The 22175-nt window shown below is 46.4% G+C and overlaps 3 protein-coding genes and 1 non-coding gene across 5 annotated transcripts; 2 read left to right on the forward strand and 2 right to left on the reverse strand.

Annotated features, from left to right (window-relative positions):
* Positions 1 to 1599: 1599 nt before the first annotated feature.
* On the forward strand, positions 1600 to 5284 carry LOC112876493 (ADP-ribosylation factor 1-like 2). 2 transcript variants are annotated; one of them, XM_025940620.1, is made up of 7 exons: positions 1600 to 1889; positions 2680 to 2770; positions 3441 to 3556; positions 3830 to 3889; positions 3999 to 4064; positions 4547 to 4752; positions 4954 to 5284. In XM_025940620.1, the coding sequence occupies exons 1-6, from the start codon at positions 1833 to 1835 to the stop codon at positions 4739 to 4741; spliced, it is 585 nt and encodes a 194-aa protein (XP_025796405.1). In that variant the 5' UTR covers positions 1600 to 1832; the 3' UTR covers positions 4742 to 4752; positions 4954 to 5284. The 2 variants fall into 2 exon arrangements, with proteins under 2 accessions (XP_025796405.1, XP_025796412.1); XM_025940627.1 differs by having other exon boundaries at positions 2705 to 2770.
* Positions 5285 to 5679: 395 nt separating this feature from the next.
* Positions 5680 to 5761, reverse strand: TRNAS-GCU. The gene has a single exon. It is a non-coding gene; the product is annotated as a tRNA-Ser (tRNA).
* Positions 5762 to 6127: 366 nt separating this feature from the next.
* On the reverse strand, positions 6128 to 9916 carry LOC112878562 (E3 ubiquitin-protein ligase SINAT2-like). The gene is made up of 4 exons (XM_025942834.1): positions 9702 to 9916; positions 8506 to 8797; positions 6958 to 7344; positions 6128 to 6682 (listed from the first exon to the last, which is right to left on the reverse strand). The coding sequence occupies exons 2-4, from the start codon at positions 8740 to 8742 to the stop codon at positions 6356 to 6358; spliced, it is 951 nt and encodes a 316-aa protein (XP_025798619.1). The 5' UTR covers positions 8743 to 8797; positions 9702 to 9916; the 3' UTR covers positions 6128 to 6355.
* Positions 9917 to 20445: 10529 nt separating this feature from the next.
* LOC112876484 (lysine histidine transporter 2-like) lies at positions 20446 to 21756 on the forward strand. Its single transcript, XM_025940609.1, has one exon. It carries the CDS (start codon positions 20551 to 20553, stop codon positions 21754 to 21756), a length of 1206 nt encoding a protein of 401 aa, XP_025796394.1. The 5' UTR covers positions 20446 to 20550.
* Positions 21757 to 22175: the final 419 nt, after the last annotated feature.

The raw sequence follows: 22175 nt of genomic DNA on the forward strand, positions 1-22175 counted from the left end.
AAACAATTGTACCCATTCTGAATTTTGAATATTTTAAATGATATTATTTTAGAAAAAGAATTAGTTCTTTGTTTCATATTTTTATTTTATTCTATAAATTCTATGAGAAGATATAAAAAAATTGGAAACAACTTGTTTTCTCTTTTCTTTCTAATAGAAAATATTTGACTGCATCCATCCGACTAAGAATGGTACCTATCTTATAATAACTACTGAAATACATGTACATGCATAAACTATGGAGTTAAATGTATAATTTATTTTATTTCAAAGCGTGTACAATTTAATACACAAACTTGGTAAGTTAATTTAGATGCACTTAGATATATTATTATCTCTTTAATTACAGATAAACGTAAGAAACTCGCGAGAAAAGAATGCCACACTAGCAGCTGATCTACTCACTGGGAATTTAAGTTTATGCTTTTATGTAAAAATTCATGGGTTAGTTTGCAATTCTAATAGGTTGATGATATTTTTTCTACCCCAAGTCTCCATCTTCCAGCCACCCTGTCCTAAAATCCAAAATCAAAGGAATTGAGATTTCATGCCTATATGTCCCACATGATCGTCATTTTAAGAATACAGTATGGCACACCCATCTATTAGTCTTAGAATACGTTGGCAAAGATGTCAGTGGTGAACTAAGATGACTTTAAGGATTGGTACCTCTCCAATCTCGGTGCAAGTACAGTCAACCATGAGAGCTAAGGTTACCGTAGCACTTAGGGTGTTCTCATTGAGCTGAGAAAGATTGCAGATTTTATTTCTCTATTTCCTTAAGTGAAAAATATTTTTTTTTCTCGCAAAAAGTAGTGGAAAATATTTTAAAAAAATTATATGTATATATATTAAAAAATGATCAGATTTTGGAGATGGAATAAAATAAGATAAAATATCAAAGCATATGTTTTCTTTTATTGTATAAGCAGCTGAAAAGGGTGGTTTTTTATTGCATATCTTTCTGATGACTTATCTGTATCGACTTGTTAAGTTGCTCCTTCCATATAAGAAATTAGAAAGATAATGTAACTAAGCATACCCGCTTTCCAAAATTGCTGCTCTCAAATAAATAATCGGAGTGCATCCAACTATTATGTTTATATATTAATTATGCATTTAATTCTAAACTAATTGAGTTGAGCTCTTCTGAAACTATTATTATTTTAGAGCAATCATTTTAATAATAATAACCATTGATCCAATCTTGTGTCTGATTACTTATGCATGGACTTATTCCATGACATCTTAGTGAATTAAGGCTAAGAAAAAATAGTTCAGGGCATTCCAATCTCATTTATGTATTATGCCGCATATGTTGTATTGTAACTTTACTAGATTATAATTAGTGTAGGATCATGTAAATTTAAAAGGACATCACTTATAATAAATTTTATTCCGTGTCATTGTAATTTTGAAAAATCCTCTTAAACATGGAACACTGTACAGTAGTCTCAATTTAGGAGTGAGGCTTAAGAAATCCAAATCCGCAAACAGAAACACCAAGCAAAGCAAATATTCTAATCGCGTGTGTTGTCTTGTCGTGTGGGAGTCTCATGGCAAAGCCGGACCAACCCAACCCCGCAGCCAAGCCAACAAGGCTCTCTTCCTCTCCTCGTCTCTCTCCAGCTCTCGCCAAACCAGACCAGACCAACCCACCCACTGGACCTGACCGTGCCTGCTTCGTCCAGCCCTGGCTCTCGCGATCCACTCCTCTCGAGCTCGACGGAATCCCGGGGGGAGAGAGAGGGAGAACAGCAGCCGGCCGGCCGCAGAGGGCAACAGCTGCCTAACAACCCGCCACCCGCAGGCAGGCAGGAAGCGGCGGGGGGATGGGGCAGGCTATTCGCAAGCTCTTCGATTCCTTCTTCTCCACCAGAGAGATGAGGGTAATGATGATATCAACCTCCCTGTCCTTTTCTTCCGCCCTTTCTTGGTTTGATTGCTTGCTCATGTAGATGTAGGTAGGTTCTTGGAACCTCTAGGCATGCCTGGTGTAGTCTAATCCTTGAACGAACCCTCGCAATCTTAGGTCACCGCTTTGGATTGTATTGTGTTAGTTCTGCTGGAGGAAATATGAATGGTACTTGAGCTGGTACAGCACAAGAATTTGGGCGTGTGGGTTGGTGCCTTGGTGGGTTACAAGCTGATACGCCGTTCCATGGCGAAGCTCTGATCTGAGTTCTTGGTAAAGTATTGGATAGTGGCGTGTGACCAGGGGTCCATTATTTAGGATTCTGTCGTTGATTCGACGCCTCTTAGTTATTACCAACCAACTGTGCTCTGCTGAAATCAATTGGATTCAGTGCTTGGTCACTGGTTCATTCTTGTGTTCCACTTTGTTCTTTAATAAAAGAAAATCTATATCATCCTTACAGTGAGCTGTGATGGCAATTTTGAGGACGTGGATTGAGGTAGCACTTAAAGTAATGAACATTAGCAGTAGATGATGGGTCTACTGGGTACTGGGATTCTAACCCAGCTAATTCTTTTATGTCCAAATAGGACTGAAAAGAGATCTTTGTGATTCTAGTTAAATATACCTTTTCAGGTATCCACCTTGATCCAATGAATAATTCCATAAAGTCTTACTAATTGCACTATCCTCCATCAAGTTCTGTTTTTCTTAATCAATGGTTATCTGAGTCTGTCTCTAATAGTGTGATTACCTTCTTCAAGGTTGTGATGCTTGGTTTGGATGCAGCTGGTAAAACAACAATATTGTACAGGCTGCACATGGGAGAGGTTCTTTCAACAGTCCCTACAGTGGGTAGGTGACCTGCATCATTATTTATTACTTATTGACCTACAACGCTGAATCATTGAGGTGTGTCATGAAGATTGCATTCAGCAAGCTGATTAGACATTTCGATGTTGAAATAGTAGGTTGCTTGGAAGTTGTATCTGATCTTAATTACTGTTGATTTGGAAACATTTGTCTATATTCATCTCATAGTTCACACATAAGTTTCCTCAAAACTGCATTCTTCTTCCATTCAACCGATTCATTAATTTATCACATGATATAATTTTGGAAGAAACAAAAAATTCGATAGAAGCTGGTAAATTTACTGGACAGCACTGCACCTTTATATATAGCCAGAGGCTGTGTCATGCTTTTGGACAAACCAAGCTTGATACATTCTTCAGTGTATGCCATTACTTGTTGTGTTAGAGCCTTTTCCTTTGCCATTTGAATGATGGGGTGAAAAGAGTATTTCCAGTCAGTTCTTCATATATTAATATGTTTTTTTAAAAACACTTTCTTCTTGATCATGTTACCTGGCAATTGAGCAGGAGCAGATATTTTGTGGCCCAGCACAATGCTCTGGAGTTTATTTCTTTTTTTTTCTTTTGTTCTTTTGAACTTTTTTGCATACCTTAATTCTCCATCCATTGATCTAATTCTTTCCTCTGGTAACATAAATTCTCCCCTGCAGGTTTTAATGTGGAGAAAGTTCAGTATAAGAATGTAGTATTCACTGTGTGGGATGTTGGGGGCCAAGAAAAACTCAGGTCTCTGTGGAAGATGTACCTCAGTAATTCTGATGCACTGGTAATAACTATTACATGGAAGTCTATATTCACATGCCTAGCTTCTCATTATTCTGTATGGTTCTTCTGTGGTTCTAATCTTTCTCAATTCTTGCTTTGGACTTTGCACATTGTTTATCTTCAATTGTAGCTAATATCCAAATCACGGCATATATGTACATATTGTCTCAAATCTAAAGCACATTTTGAAGAAAACTGCATCGGTGAATGAACAGAAGTGAAGAGCATTTAGTCGTCTTGCTAAGTTTGTGTTTCAGCTTTCGACTTGTTGCAGATATATGTCGTTGATTCTTTGGACAGAGAAAGGATTGGAGACGCAAGACAGGAATTTCAGGTTACTATTTCATACTATATCCTTCACTACTACAGAACTTCCAGGCTCCTTAAATTATGTTTGTTGATGATATGTGTCCTACTAACATGCATTCCTTTTCTCCTTCCAGACTATTATCAAGGACCCTTTGATGGCAAACAGCATAATCTTAGTATTTGCAAACAAGCAAGACCTGGTAAGTTAGACCAAGAATTTCGATTTCTAGCCACTACTTGCGTAGTTTTTATTACTGTACTAGCGTACTTACATGCAACTGCTTATGCATTTTGTGAAATTCCCTTTTGATCAATGATTGTATTACACATTCTTTTTTTTTTGCTCTTTCTTCTTTTTGCAATTTGTCTGTAGTTGCATATTAATACAAACTTGTACATTTTTCTAGATGTCAACCTGTACATGTTATTGAGATAATCAGAGTATTTACTTCCATAAAACAGTGAGTGTGTAAACATGCTGTGTAGGAACTGTTATGAAAACTGCTTGTGTTGTTATGAAGCTTTTTAGAGTACCAAGAAAACAGTTCTTTGAAATTCTTTATGGCTAATTGAAAACTGGTAAGTTTAGAACTGCTGTGAATGCCTGCAGATCTATGAAAGGTTCGAATCAGCAGTGATGGAGTTAAAACTCCCAGACTGATGCCTTTTCTTCTTCACACAGAGAGGTGCAATGAGCACAGATGAGGTTAGCGAAGGACTGGGATTGCATGATCTCAGGAACAGAATATGGCACATACAGGGGACCTGCGCACTACGTGGTGAGGGCCTGTATGATGGTCTTGACTGGCTTGCATCCACCCTGAAGCAGCTGCAAGAATCAGGCCATGCAACTTCAGTTGCTGGCCCTTCCATCTAACTCAACAGAAGGTTCTATAACATTCTGAGTTCCTTTTTTTTCTTTGGTAACTAAGAGATGAACATTAACTGTTTTCTTTTGCTTCCACCTGGCAATAACTTATTGCAAGTCCAAGATATGTTATCACTATTCATTTTCTCAGCTCACTACACTCATGAATGCATGATGTCAGAGCTTTGATCGATTCTGAAAAGACTGTTCTGTTTCTGCAGTGACCTCGGTGTCTCAACCAACTGGCGCCTCATCTGCAATGGCCTGTTGATCTGCTAAGTGCTCCCACGGGAATATGCTCCAGAGCAAAAGGCATTCCTTTGGTGTGGCTGTCCAGTGCCCGCAGATGGAATTCGTTTGCTTCATATGAGCCAATTCACGCAGCAGGAATTCACATGCCTTTCTTCCTAGATGTTTGTAAAGCCTTAGATGAGAGGATGTTATGTGTATCAACGTTGATCTTGTCTTGTGTGTATACTTGAGGGCAGGTGCACGTGGTTTCTTTTGGTGAGTGATTGTTTGTCAATAAAAATTTGCTTTGTGATTCTAGCATATTACAAGCTTTTGGCAAAGTGCTCGCTTCAGAATGTATTGCGGTTCTTGTTTTTTTTTTTGGTAAAAAACGGTTGAATGGTACACTTTTAAAGAAAAAAAGTCGAAACCAGAAAGATACACTTTTAGTCATAAAATATTTTATCTTTTTGCAAGAATACATTAGTATGTTAATCTGTTGAATGCTAAGAAATTTACAATAAAGAAGCGCTACAGCAATCGTGAAAATGCATCTGATGCAGTTTGACCACAGGGAGGGAAAATAAAAGACTGGTAAAAGGGCAAAAAAGAAAAAGAAATAAAGGTAGAGAGAGACGATGGTTGCTTCTGATGCAGTTGGACCACAGGGAGGGAAAATAAAAGGCTGTAGGGGAGAAGGACCAAAAAAAGTGGAACGACGCCTGAGAGATTCGAACTCTCGCGGGGAAACCCCATGTACTTAGCAGGCACACGCCTTAACCACTCGGCCAAAGCGTCGTTGTTAGATAGCTTGTCACAAACAAATATTTGTATCTGCAAACTTCCGTTCACGCCTTGTCCACCGACTAACTCTTGCAGGATGATAAGGTCAGAAGTTACATCTTGCACCGCCACATTCAGTAGTTTTTTCCATAGTAGCGTGAAAAGACGTTCGTATCCTTATTTATTTGCCACGGACCACTTAATTAGTTATTTAGTTATGATCCAAATTGCACTTTTTTTGGATTTTTTTTCTCAAAAGTAGGATTGCACTTTTAATGGAATGGAGGGAGTAGTCCGCTCGAAGCCAGGGAAAAATCTGGGCCTTCAGGGCCACGACCAGATCCCATCCCATCTCAACCCAGCCTGCTCCAGGATCCACACTTGAGGCATCGGAAATTCAGAATCACACGTGACAGTCAGTCAGGTTTTCCCGGGGCTTTCCCCACGTGTTAATCAGGTTTGATTTTGAACACAGTGGCTACACCGTGCCAAAAGTATTTTTGTACAGCAAATGCACAGGGTCAACATGGAATGGAACTTCAACCATGGCAAGGGGCAGAAGCTGCCTTCCCCTACTGCTGGATGAAGGATACACCAAGGAGAATCAGCTCATTGCACTTGCTCCCTCCAGATGCGTCCAGTGACCCGCAGCTTGAGCTCCTGCATGCTGCCGCCAGAGAAGAAGAGCGCCATGTTCCGGTGGATGATCAGCCCGTCGAAGCTGTCCCGCACCTTCCGGTGGCTGTCCCTGATGCTCCTCGGAGTGCCCTGCCATGTCAGCTTCCGCCCACCACCACCCACCTCCAGGCTGTACCCAAAGCCCTGTGCCTCGCTCTCCTCGCCCATGAACCGCAGGAACGCCATGTAAACCGGCGCCATCCCAAGCAGGAATGCCTCAAAGTGCAGGCAGAAGTGCTGCCCGAAACACTTGAAGACCTGCACATATCAAAATACCAGCCAGGTTGTGAAATGCAGCATTTGATCGACCTCATACTCATTCAGTGCTTATGGTACAAGTAAGAAAAGAATGGACGTGTCTAAGGCAAATGACAAAGATATTATCACATCCAAAATGTAAGACGTAACCAAATACTATCCAAGTAATTCATCAATGTCTATACTGAACAAGTAAGCATGCATTCCAGATTGGATGATAGGTGATCCAAACTTTTAGGTATTTAACATGCACAAAGATGCTGATTGTTACTTACTGTGAGCATCCATGTAGCATTTTCCACTTCGTAAGGGTTGGGCTTCACATACCGGTGGTTGAACGTGCATCCCTCGTGCAGGTCCACCTTATGGTCATTGATGAGATGAGACACCAGAAACGGAACATCACCTGTGATCAGACACTCTGAACCTGCGTATGGACAGTTGTATGGCCTGAACCTGCAGAGCTCCTCATGCTTGAGTTTGTTCTTGTACGGGTGAATCTCGGTGCATCCCATGCTTTGGTATTTGCATGGAAGCTGAAGTTGTTCTGCCACTTTCTCAAGAGCCAAACATCTGATGTTTCCCAGTTCTTGGCGGCAAGTTGGGCAATGGTTGTCTACCCTATGCTTGCAGCTGGAGCAAATTGTGTGGCCATTTGGGCACTGCAAGAGCCAAGAAGAACAAGGAATGGGTACATTATTACTTTTCTCATTTCCTGTATTTGTCTCCATAACCATCAAAATTTAAACTGTTGTTTAATTGCACGATCTAAACCCCAAAGCACTCTGGATTTTATCATTATTCAAGTAGCACAAATTTCATTGCAATTCCTTTTTATTTTAATGGAAAAGAGGGTGGAAGTTACTTAAATTGAGGAATTATGATCATAGTAAAGTAAATATTTTGTAGAACTATAAAGTTAATCCATCGAGGCCAACGAAATGCAGAAGAAAGTTCAAATAAAAAAAAAAGCATGAACAACATAATGTGCATGTATGCGTACACAGAAAGCAAACTAGAAAGCCTGGAAGTGTTCTAATCTTTACCTATTTCTAAAGCACATAACATTTCCACCTTAATTTTTGGCTTGGTCCAACTTCTATCATTGACATGTGGGCCTTGATCCATCCCGTATACGAGACGGACCAACCCACCATCCACGACTCTGTCACATATACCCCTACGCACAAACAACTATATGTATCCAATACTTATACAACCTTTGTCCGCAGCAACGCACAGGCATATTTGCCTAGTGCAAGTAATATAAAAGCTAAAAAAATGTTGATGGTCAGAACCATGCCAAATTCTAAGAAAGCAAAGACTAGAGACATGGACTCCAAAACTATGCAAGCACTGCAAATATATGGAGGAAACCAAGGACTGATCTTTTCATTCCTGCTCTTCATCATTAACATATGGAAGTTGTGGATTACTTTGATGCGAGGGAGTCCATAATTGTAATGAGCAACATGATAACCAGAAAGATGCAACCAACTTGTGTCAGCATGTTGAGCAGAAAACTTGTTTATTAGAATGTAACAATAAAAAACCTACATTATGCCATAAGAGAACATGAAGGCAACGAAACTTGAGATCAATGGACAAGACGCACGTATGTTAAGCTGGTGTAAATGCAGCATTCATAGAACGATGCCCTCTTTCTATACCAACTCAATCAATATATCTAACAGGAAATGGAAACTAACAGCATCTTCTTAGCAGTCAAACTGAAACATGCAAACATGTATGTTTCAATCATCAAAACATCTGCTTCTGCCAAAAGAGTAAAAGGAGAGAAGACAAGCCATGAGCACACACACCTGAAGTATAGGTGGACGCATTGAGTTTGTACACACTGGGCATTCGAGCAAATCATTCAAGCCAGCCAATGATGATAATGCAACACTGGCTAGTGACGTAGACCATGGTTTACTTGTAGAGTCTACATCAAGCCTAATACCCCCAAGTGCCTCAGAAAGGCCATCATCTCCACAGTCTGACTCGGGAACTACAGTCACAATGCTGCTTCCCGGTGCCATTGTAAAGGCTCCTTTCATGTTCGGTAGTATAAAACGTGAGCACCCCACCACTCCATTGCTTCCTCACGATCAGCTGCATTATTTGAATCTTGTCAGGAGACCATGGAAAGATCATCACACAAGCTTGTAATATTACAGGAGACATGACATCTGAAACACGGCAAAATTAGCATATGCACAAGTTGACACTGATGTTCATTTTACCAAGGTGACATAAAAAAAGGGGAGTAATTCAGAATCATGAATGAGAAAAATGTGTTTGCAATCTGGCACAGTATCAATCAGTCGGCACCAACTGAAGCAGAGAAATCCAGCCTGAGACAAGTTACTGATAAGTAAACTACATTCAGATCCCAGACCTGAAGAAACAACATCTATTTCAGCGGCTCTCATCCATGAACCCCGGCAGTTTTCTAACTCGAATTTGTCATTAAGGGTAGGTTACCTACTTCACCCGGTCCACATTTAATCCGAAAGTGCCGGTTGCTCCCTCCTTGCCTAGTTTGGTTTCACAGGCGCCTGCTACAATCCAAGATCCGCGTAATTAAGCTCTAAATGTCACTGGAATCGTCTAGAAAACGATAATTAAGCTAACCCCCAGCCCCGCACTCAACCGACATTGCTCTCCCACAGCACGAATTGGAAAAGAGCCTCCCATCTGCTGCTTTAACTTGCAACAAATATTTTCCAGTTCCTGAGTCGCGCCCCCAAACGTGCAAAACCCCTGGGGCTCTCTTTCCTCTCCCGAATTGCGCCCCCCTGAAACCCAACTAAAAGCCTGTGCAAAATGAATCGAACAAGACCCCCTCTAGTTCCACCTCATTTCGCACCCAAAATCGGAGCGCGGAAATGCCTCGGAATCCTGTCTCGGCGAGGGAGCAAAACCGTACCACGAGCACTACAAGAAACGGACCCGAGGAACCCCAAACAAAACCACAAAACTGCAGGAAAAAAAAAAAGAGTGAGAGCGCACGCACACATCCACCAGTGCCAGCACAACCGCTAGGGAACCAGCAGCAGCAAGGAAGATTCCGCGAGGCGCCGCGGCTGGAGCTGGACCCCTGGAGACGCCGCAAATCGGGTGGGAGAAGCTAGACCAGACCAGGAGGGAGGAGGAGGGGGATGTTGGATTGATTCAATTATTGTTTGAGCTTTTGGCTTCGCTTCATCGCGCTGCGCTTGTTCTGTAACGGAGGCGGGGGCATCTGGAGTTTTCCGCCTCCCCCGTCACGGCCCGGGCCCCGCGCGGTGGCCGATGCGCGCCCGGTCCACGGCGCGCCGCGTGGTGCTGACAGGTGGGGTCGGCGATAGACGCGGGCAGCGGCGCATGGGCGCGGTGCAGGGGAGACCGGGAGAGGGAGGGGGTTCGACCGCCCCTGGGAGCACAGGGCCCGCGTGGCAGGCTCGCGGCTGCGTCGTTTCGAAATCAATCAACGGCTGTTTGACTCTTTCCTTGGGGGCAGGGATGGATGGGATTGGGATGCGGAGCCCGAGGTCACAGGTCACAGGGGTGGCCCAGCAGGAGGGTGGGCCCGCACGGTCGGGTGGCACGTGGCAGAAATGAATGGAAAGATAGACGGGCCAGCCAGATGGGGGACGGAGGCCCAAATGTTACGGGCCTGCTGCCGGCTTGGTGCGCCGGGGCCAAAAAACAACAAGGCCCTGTGCTTCTGCATCGAGAGCGAGATTGCAGCGGGTGCATGGGCTGATGTTGTCAGTGAGCCAGCCAGTGTGTTGCACATTTATTGGGAGCACGTGGCAGTGATTTATCTTCGAATCTCCGGTGTCCCTCTTATTAAAAAGGATATAGGGTAGCCGGTGGCTCACTAGTGACATGAGCAAGGCCGAGATCGGAATTTACTTGTTGGGATCCAGATAGGGTTTCTGCTAGGTAGTAGGGTTTCTATGTGTGTGCGTATATATATACACAAATGTTGGATGATATTGGCATACACAACGTTTCGCAAAGCTAGCAATACTGCAATAATGTGCCACGCTCATCATCATCCATGTTGGGTTGTTATGCTCGCCATTGTTTTGGGAGTTTTTGGGCTCGGGAGGCATCTGGAGTATGGGCAGTAGCCTTCAGCGAGCGCCTAGTTCGGTTTAGTGGTAAAACCTGCCTCTTTGTTCATGTGTATCGACGGGTCATTGAGGATGTCTAGGTTCGAGTGCCTCCCTCCTACAGATTGTGCTTGCTTCACCAACTCCGCCTCTTACTCTGCCTCGTACAGATTGTGCTTGCTTCACCAGGCCAACTCGTCAACAGGCGGTGCAGGGATCACCTATACATGATTATCAATGCTTTGTGATTTTTTTTTGGTGCTCGGGAGGCATCTGGATGTAGCTAGTTAGCAGCTCTCCTCCAAGGTCCAGTCGGGTCCACCGCCAAAACTGGTCTTTTAGTTAATGTGTGTTGATACCAAAGCCGCAACATCTCAGAATTTTTTTGGAATGTTATAAGTCGAAAAATTATGAATTTCAAAAGCTTTTTGTGCAAGTGTAGTGGCAAGTTCAATCTAAGGTTGAATTCTTCCCTTTCTTGCATTCTTAGTAAATAAAAACATAAATTTGAGTTAAGAGTACTTGAAATGATAGCGTGATCCGATTTGGAGTTATTCGGAGTTTGTTCTCGGAATTGTTTGTTTAAAATTATTTTAATTTATTTTATTTTTAATCGATTGAAAATTAGGTGGAATTCAAACTCGAAGTGTGCCCTTCGAATTCAAATTCAAAAGCTAACAAACCCATATCCTAAAACCTACCCTAGCTCAGCCCAAGCCCTGGACCAAACCAAGCCTGCCATGTCTGGCCTACTACCACGCCTCGGCCTGCTCTGGCCTGCTACCCCGCACGGCCCATAGCTCATGGCTTGATCCGGCCTGTGCACCGGCCAGCCGTCAGCCCAACCCAGCTTGGCAGCCCAAAACCACCGCCGTCTCCCACTCACCGCACGCCCCTCGGCCCTTCCTTCACCCGGGCCCACCTTGTCAGCTTTACCCGCAAGCTCCCGACGCTGCCGCGCCACGCCTGCTCCGCACCCCGCCAGTGCCGCGCCGACTCCGCTCTGCGACCTCCCTTTCCACCTGGACCTCGACCGCTCCCGCGCCCCTGAAACCCTATCCCAGTAGTCGCAGCCGCGCAATGTGCGCCACGCGTCCCGGCCCGGACGCCGAGGATCCCCGGCCGTCCGCAAGCCGTGCCTCCCCTCGAAATCCTAGGGCACACTCTATAGGAGCCCCAATCGTTCGCCGCGAAACCCTAGCGCCCCTGGGCTTGTTACTCGTCCGCCGCTGCCACCAGAGAAGAGAGGAAGGGAGAAGGGGAGAAGCTGAGTAGGAGGGGAACGAAGAGAAGGACGTCACTGCCACCGTCAGGAGCTCGACACCACCGCCGACTGCCGACGAGCAAGTCGAGGAGGAGCCGCCTGAATCGAGGACGCCGCCACTGGAGCTCTTGTGCCACCAAGCCAGCGCCTCGATCGACTACATCGGCGAAGCCGCGCGTCCTGCACGGTCCGACCCGTCATGGCCACGCCGCCTGCCTGCGCCACCACCCTTCTGCCTCAGACAACCGGTAGGTCGACGCAGCCCCCTTTCCAAACTCTCTACTGCTGTCATGCTTGTCGCCGACATCGTTGGAAGCCTAGGCACTCGTACCCTTTTGCCCGGCCATCGAGCGGCCCCTTTTCGCCCGCAGGAGCCTCGCCGCAGCCCCGCCACGGCTTCGCCGTGCGCGGTCACCACCTGCCCAGGAGCCGCGACGTTGTGCGCGATGCGCCCAGGCCTTTTCGGCCTTTCACCAAGCACCTGCGGTGCGCGCACACACACACACCACCCCGCCATCACAACACACGCACGCACACATGGACTCGAGCCGCACCGGATCTGGCCACCACACCAAATCCAGGGTAGAGACCGATGTGTGGGTCCTACTCATTGGCGTACAAGTGGGAGCGCTGAGCTGCGGGACCGGCGTGTCAGCGAGAGAGAGGAGGGAGAGACAAGCGGATTGGGCCGAGGCTAGACCAATCCGCCATCTGCCAAGCCAGCTCGATAGCCCCCAGCCGGACGGTGGAGCTGAGTCGGCCTGCGAACTTGAAGGCCAAGCTGGACACCGAGCCAACCCTAGGCTGAGCTCGCTAACCAAGCCAAGCCGAGTTGGCCGAACCGAGCTGGCCCAACACTTTTGGCCCAGTAACCCCAAGCCGACACCCCTTTTCCTTTTTCTTTTTCTTTTCTTTTGCTATGCTGATCTGTGGGTCCCGTCTGTCAGCCTCTGGGTGAGGATGACCAACGGGACCACCGACCCGTGGACCCCACCTTGAGCCATTGACCGGTCAACGCTGATGTCATCAGAGCGGACGTCAACGGACGCGATCCCACCTGCTGACGCCATGGTGACATCATGATAATGTCAGCATGTCACATGGCACACCCTAGTGCTGACACGTGGCGCTAACCGTGTGTTTTCTTTTTCGAAAACCTTTTTCTAATTTCAGAAATAGTTAAGCTTAGAAAATTCATAATAAATCAACCGGATACTTCGAAAATTATAAAACTAGTTTCATAATTCTTATAAAATCACGAACTACCCGTTAGAGTAGATTTTGATGTGATTTGGATCTTGTTTGAATAATTTTATGCACTTTTGCACTTTGGCCCTGTATTAATTTGTAATTACGAATAGGACCTATCGACGAGGAGCCGATCGACGCCGAGGACCACCAGGACTACCAGTGGAGCCGAAAAGACTATGAAGAGAACTCAGGTTCATGCCCATCTACGATTTGAATACATATTAGGCAGTGCTTGCTAGATATGCTATTGCTTCGTGTTGAGCTACTATGAGATGAACATGCATAGCCTCTTTATTTACCTGAATTCTTTGCTTTCCTATACACTTGATATATATGAGATGCCTTGCTACACTTTGCATGGGTATGTGTGGGAAATGGATGGATAGTCTTGGCGTTAGTGGAGATACACTTTCCAGAAGTTGGTGAACAGAGCTTATAGCAGGGAGCGAGCGAACCTAACTCGAACTTTGGATCAAGGGCTTGGAGTGTGTATCTTGGCACACTCTACAGAGTGCCTGTGGCGGGTATAACTTTGTGAATACTTGGGGAGGAGTTGGGGGCACCTGTAACGGGTGCAGTTGTGGACCACTGCGGTGGAGACGCATGTGACGAAAATGCTCGGTTCAACAATTGAGGACCGGGTAAGAGTAACTATGATTTGTGGGATTATGTTAAGCGTGCACACCACTTACCCATTACGCGGGTGGGCCCAGTTTGTTGCTAGCAAGTGCGGTACCAAGCTAGTAAGATGATCGAGTATCGGTGCAGGGGGAGGAGGTGCTAACCTCACTTTCCCTGAGACGCAAGGGAGGCTTTACAGTCTCGGGACGACCTCTTGCAAGAGGATGCGCCCAAGACAGAAAGCCAGATGGTACCGAGGCTACTAGTTTCTGTATCAGTAGACTGGTGTCTCGTCGTTCAATTGGGTCACTCTTGGCCGGCTTCAATTCGAGTGGGTCTAGGTGTACAACCTCTGCAGGGTGAAAAATATACGTATAGCCGCGTCCTTGGTCATGGACAATCCTACTCTTCTGTTGCTCTTATTAGATAGTTTTACTCATGATTTCTACCTCCCTCTAGTGGTGACTTCCTGCCTGGGGCAGCTGAGGTGTGAGGAGTGAGAGTTCTCGCACCTACTTGGTGGTTTTGGAAGGTGTGTGTTGGATCGGGAATCCGGAATGGCCCCAGTTCAAAGTTCAGATGATGATGTATCTTATGATGCTGCTTGCATTGGAAATCTCAGCTTTACTCCTTAGCTTTACTCCTTGAATATTTGTTATATCTTTAGTATAGTCCACCTTAAAACTTGCATACGGATAGTGACGTGGACCTATCCCATTACTCAGGGATAGATTGGTAGATATAGGATCCATCCCGGAGATTGACCTCAACCTTGAAGAAGGACGAGACTAAGGCTCATGCTATGCCCAAGTTTGCTTACGGTGGAGATTCCAGAAAAAGAATGGTGCAGAAGTGTAGTCACCGCTTTTCGTTTTTTTACTTGTTCTGTTAGCCCAAGGGAACTTGTAATGGGACCGTACTACAATTCTTTGGATTATGTAATAAATAAACTCATGTATTGGCTTTTTAAATTATATGACTATAATATTTATCTAGGATGAGTTCTATACGTGATAGCATTGGATACAGAAACTATTATAAAAATACAGTGAGTCGGATTTTCATTTTAAGAATCTGGTTGGTTTCAAAAGCCAAGTCCAGAAATCCTCTGGATCGTGTCCGTCTCCTACCAATTATCCTTGCTTCGTCTACTCTATCTCCGGCTATCTGTTCCCAGGTTACCCACGAGGTTGAAGACAGCTCCACCCTCGTGGGCCGTCGCCATCCTATCGACTCTCGTCATCAAGACACGGAAGATATATAGAGCAGCTAGCTCATGTTGATATTCGATCTCGGTGTGGTAGCTCAACAAGAAGTTGTGTCCTACAGATATACTCCATTCATTTTTATTTACCTATCGTATTAAGTTTGTCCTAAGTTAAATTTGGTTAACTTTGATCAAGTCCATAGAAAAATATAGCAACAACTATTTTATGATAGATTTAATGAAACAAATTTGATATTGTAAATGTTATTATTCTTTTCTATAAATTTAGTTAAAGTTGGCAAAGTTTGATTTAGAAAAAACCTAATACGATATGTAAATAAAAACAGATCGAGGGAGTATATATTAACGCTCATGTGCACGAGGCAGAGACCGGTCTTAATTTGAGATGTACTATATATATACAGATAAATAGGGCAACCATGCATGCTGTAGAGTTTCTCTGCAAATAATAAGAGATGCTGGCAGCATGCATATGCTAGGTCTTAATTTGATTGACTGTAGTGTTTGCTTTTAATCTGTCCATCTTGTTTGATTTTTGCATTGAAGGATGCTGTCTTTTTTATATATAATAATGATCGGATATTCTTATAGAGGCCGGGATATTTACTACTTTTATCTAAAAATTAATGAGCATACCCGCATGGTAGAGATGGGCTATCAAATAAATAGATCGAGCGACTATGCACTAGGGTCTGTATACAAGTTGGATGTCGGTACACACAACATTTTGCAGTGGCAGCACTATTGTGCAGGGCTCATCCTCCGATCCATGTTCCATCATCACGCTTAGCATTGCTTTGGATTTTTTGTGCGCTCGGGAGGCATCTGGAATGTAGCTAGCAGCTCTCCTCCAAGGTCCAGTCGGGTCTACTGCTAAAACCTGGCTTTTAGTCCATGGTCATCGACACCAAAGTCAAGTCTAGCTTCTAAGTGTCCTCCTTCTACCAATTATCCTCGCTTCATCTACTCTATCTTCAGCTCTCTGTTCCCTGGTTACCTCACGTCGTCTACACGAGGTTGAAGACAGCTCCACGCACGTGGGCTGTCGCGCGCCATCCTCTCGACTCTCGTCACCTACCCCCGGCTCTCGTCATCAAGACACAGAAGATAGAGTAGCTAATAATGCTAGTAAACATAGAGGACTATGTGCAGTGCAGGCTTTATTATCTTAGCAATCCTCTTGAGATTCCCGGCTTGGGGCATCGGGAATATGGTCTTCGGTGGTGATGTACTGAGAGCGGTAGCTGGTTGGTTGTTAAGTTTTTCTTTTTACATCCGTGTACATGTAGACCGTAGACATGTAGTACACACCACTGTAGCTTCTAGTGCTAGAGGTCAGCTGAATAACTATTTATCAAATTTTCTAGTCGTTGCAATGATCCAAAATATTTATGACTTACATTCCTCTCTCTCTCTGTATTATGTATATGAATGATTCTCGCTGTCTTGTTTTTCAACCCTTTGAAGTTCCTACACGCTTTGAGCTTGGAACACGTCGCGGCCTTTTCTCCCCATCTACCACAATTCCTCTCCCCGCTGCTATTTAGCGCTCGCTGCCAACCAGGACCACCGAAGAAAAGAAACAGCAGCTAACATGCTTTCTTTGCTCTCCCGCTTCCACTTAGCTAGGCTTGTGAGGCACCGGGAACATCCATCCACTTCTCGCCATAGGCCTGTGCAAGTTATTAGCAGGTTAATTAGTTTCTTCCAGTTTCTACACTCGCCTCGACTACTCTGATGCCACTGCATGCCGAGACTACTCTGACGCACTAAAGAAAATTCTCCGCAGCACCGCTGACTAACCGTCTTCCGTGCATGAAATCGCCGTCGAGCGCTAGCAGCGGGCTGCTCCGAGAGCTAGGGCAGTCTTGAAGTGGACCGTCGTTGCGTTTGTGTCCTTTCCAAGCCTGTCGTATCGACTGCAGTGCGTTTCTTTTCTTCCCTGGGAGTGGAGTTCTGTCGCACCTGGTGCTGCGTTACGAGATTATAAATGGCGGTCTAACACAAATCATCAGTCGGTACACATATGTTTTGAGTGTGATTGTGTATTACGTTTGATCGAAAGATATGATAGAAAATTGCAAAAAATGACATCTCTTGCGTCGCTGAAAGTTTGAGGTTTCCCATTGTAAGACATTTTGCATGCATTGCAAATGCCCCCTACCCTAGTTGTGTTGTAGAAACTACCCCACCGGAAAAAAATGTTTAACGGATTTCGCATGTTTTCGCTGATATAGAGGCACGGCAGTCTAACATATAGTCAGGAAGTTCTTGGATTTATGCTTATTCAACATGTTATATATGGTGAGTTTAAGCGTTGTCAAATTAAGCCGTGAGTTGCTGGCTCAGTTGTGGAGTCTATGTCCAGCGGCATTTCTTCCCTTGCTCCAGTGGAGCAAGAAGTAGTGGCGCTATATCCGGGAACAAATTAAAGATGAACGATCTTAGAGGCTTCAATGCTTTTATATTTTTTAAGGATCTTTTGTGTAAGTTCCTGTATTTTCTTTAGAAAATGGAAATTAGTTTTCGATCTCTGCGACCGCACACAACCAAATTCCTGTACCTAGAGAATGTGTTATTTGAAGTTTAGTGTAGTCATGTTTTTCTTGAGGGAGTGTCGGGTAAAAAAAATCAAGGTTTTAAATCACCGGCTAATGCGTTTAGCGGCAGGGCTGCCATTACGGTATTTAGCGAGCTATAGCCGGCTTTAGCGGGCTAAATGCCATAGCGGCTGTCCTTTCTAGCAGCTATAGCCGGCTATTTAAAATCTTAATTTTTTTACACGACACTCCCTCAAGAAAAACATGACTACACTAAACTTCAAATAACACATTCTCTAGGCGCTGGAATTTGGTTGTGTGCGGTCGCAGAGATCGAAAACTAATTTCCATTTTCTAAAGAAAATATAGGAACTTACACAAAAGATCCTAAAAAATATAAAAGCATTGAAGTCTCTAAGATCGTTCATCTTTAATTTGTTCCCGGATATAGCGCCACTACTTCATGCTCCGCTGGAGCAAGGGAAGAAATGCTGCTGGACACAGACTCCTCAACTGGCCAGCAACTCGCGGCTTAATTTGACAACGCTTCAACTCATTGGCGATTCTATTTTGGAATTCCAAGAAGAAATGTTAGTGCCAGTCGATCACTAAGTGTGCTAACATTTATTTTTAAGTCAGGCTCGGGTTATAGTAATTTATCTTCGGAGGATCTCCCCCTAATCAAAACAGAGATACGCTAAGTTACTGATGATCAATAATGATGACGTGCAAGGTCGAGGTGGACCTTTAATTTGTTGGGATCCAAATAAATAGAGCGACTACAAGCTCTGTGCATACAAGTTGGACGATGTTGGCATACACACCATTCTGCAATGCTAGTAGCCTATAGTAGTACATACCGGCCGTGTGCAGGGCTCACGCATGTTCGATTGTACGTTATGCTTAGAGTTGTTTTGGGAGCTTTGGGCTCCGGAGGTATCTGGAATATAGCCAGCAGAAGAAAGATGATCCATGGCCTAGTCTAATGGTGCCTTTTAGTGCATGTGTACGACATCGCTCGAAGTCGTGCTAGCCTGATCGATGGCTGCCTCTTAGTGATTGTGCTGGCTTCATCAGCTCCATCTCTGAGTTTATTCCCAGACTGTGTCATGGTGTATCGACTTTGTCGCCGTCGACAGTCGGCACGAGGTTGAAGATGATGCCACAATCGTGGGCCGTCGCCGTCCTCATCCCCCCATGTAGCGGCGATAAGAAGCATATATCAAGACGGCCCATTGCTTGTGCTTGCGCATCAGGGCCACGCTTTCACTCGCGCCGCGCACTTCCTGACCAATGCCGCTGGGCGCTGGTGTCGCTGCATTTGCAGTCCGACGTGCTGTCTTCGGCCCCTCCCCAGCCACCCCGCTGCCATGGATGAAGGCATGAAGCTCATACCACGACTGTTCGATCCGTGCAAGGAGGGCTGGTTCCGGCAATCAGCAGGTCTATCCGACGATCGAGGAGAGGTATCAATTTAGGCGAGCAGCACCTCGATCTGCAAGGGGTGCGAGGATGCTTGGACCAGGAAGCTGAGTATAGAACTGGGAAAAAAACTGGAAAAAAAATTGACCGAACTGGACTGAAGAACTGCAAAAGAATATCATCACCACATTATGATCTGCAACTGCAAACGCTATATGTCCCTGTACGTATCCCTAGCTACTTTGCTGCTGAATGCTTGTCACCAATCAATCAGATCTGCTGCCTCTTGTCACCAGCACAATAATGCAAGTTAAATAAATGTTACTAGCATTTCACCAGCACAACCACTACACAGAGTCACAGACTATATATATCAGCAGACACCAGCACCACATACAGTGTGCTATACTCATAATCTCCTGCGGTTTGGGCTCGGGAGGCATCGGGACCGCAGCTGTTGCGACTCCTGGGGATATCACTGCAGCTCACTACCTTGATCTCTAGGACGGTGCTGCTGATCGTGTGGTCATCTGGTCATGGCGCCTCACGACTTCACCGGCACATGCATCTTCCTTGCGATAGTGAAGAACTGAAGATCAAGGTATCTCGTGGCAGATTCAGGGAGTGACCGTGAAGAGCATGCGAACTGAAGTTGAAAGCGCGGAGGCAATGCGTGTTGCCATGGGCCAATGGCACCTGCAAACACTCAGTATTCAGTAGTTTACACGCTCATGTGCTGCTGATGAATCTGTATGTTTTTCGTTCTTTCCCCTTAAACATGGAGAAAAAAAAATTCAGTGACTGTCTGTCTTCCACAGCGATACCAGCAGGTTGGAGTTGGACAGGCATAGGATCGGAGCCGCTCCCCGTAGCAGTCGGATCGGGCTGCCAGGAGGAACGCGGACGGCGACGGAGACACGCCGGCGCACGTCGTCAATTGATCTTCAGCATCTCCGGCCGACTCGGACACGGACAGGTCTTTACGAATCCGATTCGAGCCGTCTCTGGAAACCGGTCCTGTCTCGTTTCTTCTTTCTCGCCGGCCGGCAGGCCATGCATAAATATGGGCGCGACCCGCCTGCCTTCCGCAACAGATCGATCGATCGACGGGATCCGAACCACACCTACAAGCACAACTTGTAGTGTCGCACGGATCGATCGAACTAGTTAGGCACGCGCACGGCGATCCTCGTCGACGACGACGTAGCCTAGGCACCGCCACCGAGCGGCCGGCCGGCGACAGCGAAGAAGAAGGAGAAGAACGAACGAAGATGGCGTCGTTGTCGGTGCCGGACCTGATGGAGGAGTACGTGGAGAAGGTGGACGAGCGGAAGCAGGAGGAGCGGCTCCGGGACGCGAGCCTCGACGACTGGCTCCCCATCACCTCCTCCCGCACCGCCAAGTGGTACTACTCGGCCTTCCACAACGTGACGGCGATGGTGGGCGCCGGCGTGCTGGGCCTGCCCTTCGCCATGTCGCAGCTCGGGTGGGGCGCCGGGACGGTGGCCATCGTCGGCTCCTTCGGCGTCACGGTCTACACGCTGTGGCAGATGGTGGAGATGCACGAGATGGTGCCCGGGAAGCGCTTCGACCGGTACCACGAGCTCGGGCAGCACGCCTTCGGGGAGCGCCTCGGGCTCTGGATCATCGTCCCGCAGCAGCTCATCGTCGAGGTCGGCACCGACGTCGTCTACATGGTCACCGGCGGGCAGTCGCTCAAGAAGGTGCACGACCTCCTCTGCAACGGCCGGTGCAAGGACATCCGCCTCGCCTTCTGGATCATGATCTTCGCCGCCGTCCAGCTCCCGCTCTCGCAGTTCCCCAACTTCAACTCCATCTCCGCTGTCTCCGCCGCCGCCGCCGTCATGTCGCTTACCTACTCCATGATCGCCTTCTTCGCCTCCGCGGCCAAGGGCGCCCACGCCGCTGCCGCCGCCGACTACGCGCTCAGGGCGCCCACCACGGCGGGCAAGGTGTTCGGCGTGCTCAACGCGCTGGGCGCCATCGCGTTCGCCTACGCCGGCCACAACGTGGTGCTGGAGATCCAGGCCACCATCCCGTCCACCCCGGAGCAGCCGTCCAAGAAGCCCATGTGGCGCGGGGTGGTGGTGGCCTACGCCATCGTCGCGCTCTGCTACTTCGCCGTCGCCTTCGCCGGCTACTACGCCTTCGGTAACTCGGTGGACCCCAACGTGCTCATCAGCCTGGAGAAGCCGCGGTGGCTCGTCGCGGCGGCCAACCTCATGGTGGCCGTCCACGTCGTCGGCAGCTACCAGGTGTTCGCCATGCCGGTGTTCGACATGATGGAGACGGTGCTGGTGAAGAAGCTCCGGTTCGCCCCGAGCCTCGGGCTCCGGCTCGTCGCACGCTCCGCCTACGTCCTGGCCACCATGTTCGTCGGCATGACCTTCCCCTTCTTCGACGGCCTGCTGGGGTTCTTCGGCGGGTTCGGCTTCGCGCCCACCACCTACTTCATCCCCTGCATCATCTGGATGATGCTCAAGAAGCCCAAGAAGTACGGCCTGACGTGGTTCGTCAACGTCTTCTGCATCGTGATCGGGGTGCTCCTGACGCTCGCCTCCCCGGTTGGAGGCATGCGGCAGATCATCCATGACGTCAAGAGCTTCAAGTTCTACTCTTAGATGCATGCATGCATCAAGGGAAAGAGGAGGAACTCTATGTTTAGATATGTTCAAGGAAAAAAACGTGTATTATTTAATTAATTAATTTATTTCAGTGTTTTCGGATCATCGGATGTACATAATATTTTCAATAGATATCGGAATAATAATGTGTAGTTAGGCTGCTGATAAATGTGTAAAACACACAGAAATAAACATATGTAGTCTAGACAGATTATTATCCAACTCATTATTGTCTCCCAATATCTAAACTGAGAGCTTTGCAGCAGGGGTTTAGTGAGTGCAATAACTGGCAGCAGTGACACTTCTCTTTTCCTTTTGATGAAATAGGATGGGCAAGCCCACACTGTTTTTTTTTGAGATTTGAGAACGGAAAATAAAGGGATAGCCAAAAGGACTTAAAAGTACTCAGAATCCAA

Source organism: Panicum hallii, chromosome 1, assembly GCF_002211085.1.
Source record: "Panicum hallii strain FIL2 chromosome 1, PHallii_v3.1, whole genome shotgun sequence".
NCBI lineage: Eukaryota > Viridiplantae > Streptophyta > Magnoliopsida > Poales > Poaceae > Panicum > Panicum hallii.

What these genes read in the sequence shown, in the direction of transcription:
- LOC112876493 (XM_025940620.1), top strand. Translation starts at nt 1,833, where the DNA reads ATGGGGCAGGCTATTCGCAAGCTCTTCGATTCCTTCTTCTCCACCAGA. An exon ending in ACGCAAGACAGGAATTTCAG is followed by an intron (nt 3,890 to 3,998) that starts GTTACTATTTCA and finishes TTCTCCTTCCAG; the next exon opens with ACTATTATCAAGGACCCTTT. An exon ending in TTGCAAACAAGCAAGACCTG is followed by an intron (nt 4,065 to 4,546) that starts GTAAGTTAGACC and finishes TTCTTCACACAG; the next exon opens with AGAGGTGCAATGAGCACAGA.
- LOC112878562 (XM_025942834.1), bottom strand. Translation starts at nt 8,742, where the DNA reads ATGAAAGGAGCCTTTACAATGGCACCGGGAAGCAGCATTGTGACTGTA. An exon ending in TGCGTCCACCTATACTTCAG is followed by an intron (nt 7,345 to 8,505) that starts GTGTGTGTGCTC and finishes TGGCTCTTGCAG; the next exon opens with TGCCCAAATGGCCACACAAT. An exon ending in ATGCTACATGGATGCTCACA is followed by an intron (nt 6,683 to 6,957) that starts GTAAGTAACAAT and finishes TGATATGTGCAG; the next exon opens with GTCTTCAAGTGTTTCGGGCA.
- LOC112876484 (XM_025940609.1), top strand. Translation starts at nt 20,551, where the DNA reads ATGGTGGGCGCCGGCGTGCTGGGCCTGCCCTTCGCCATGTCGCAGCTC.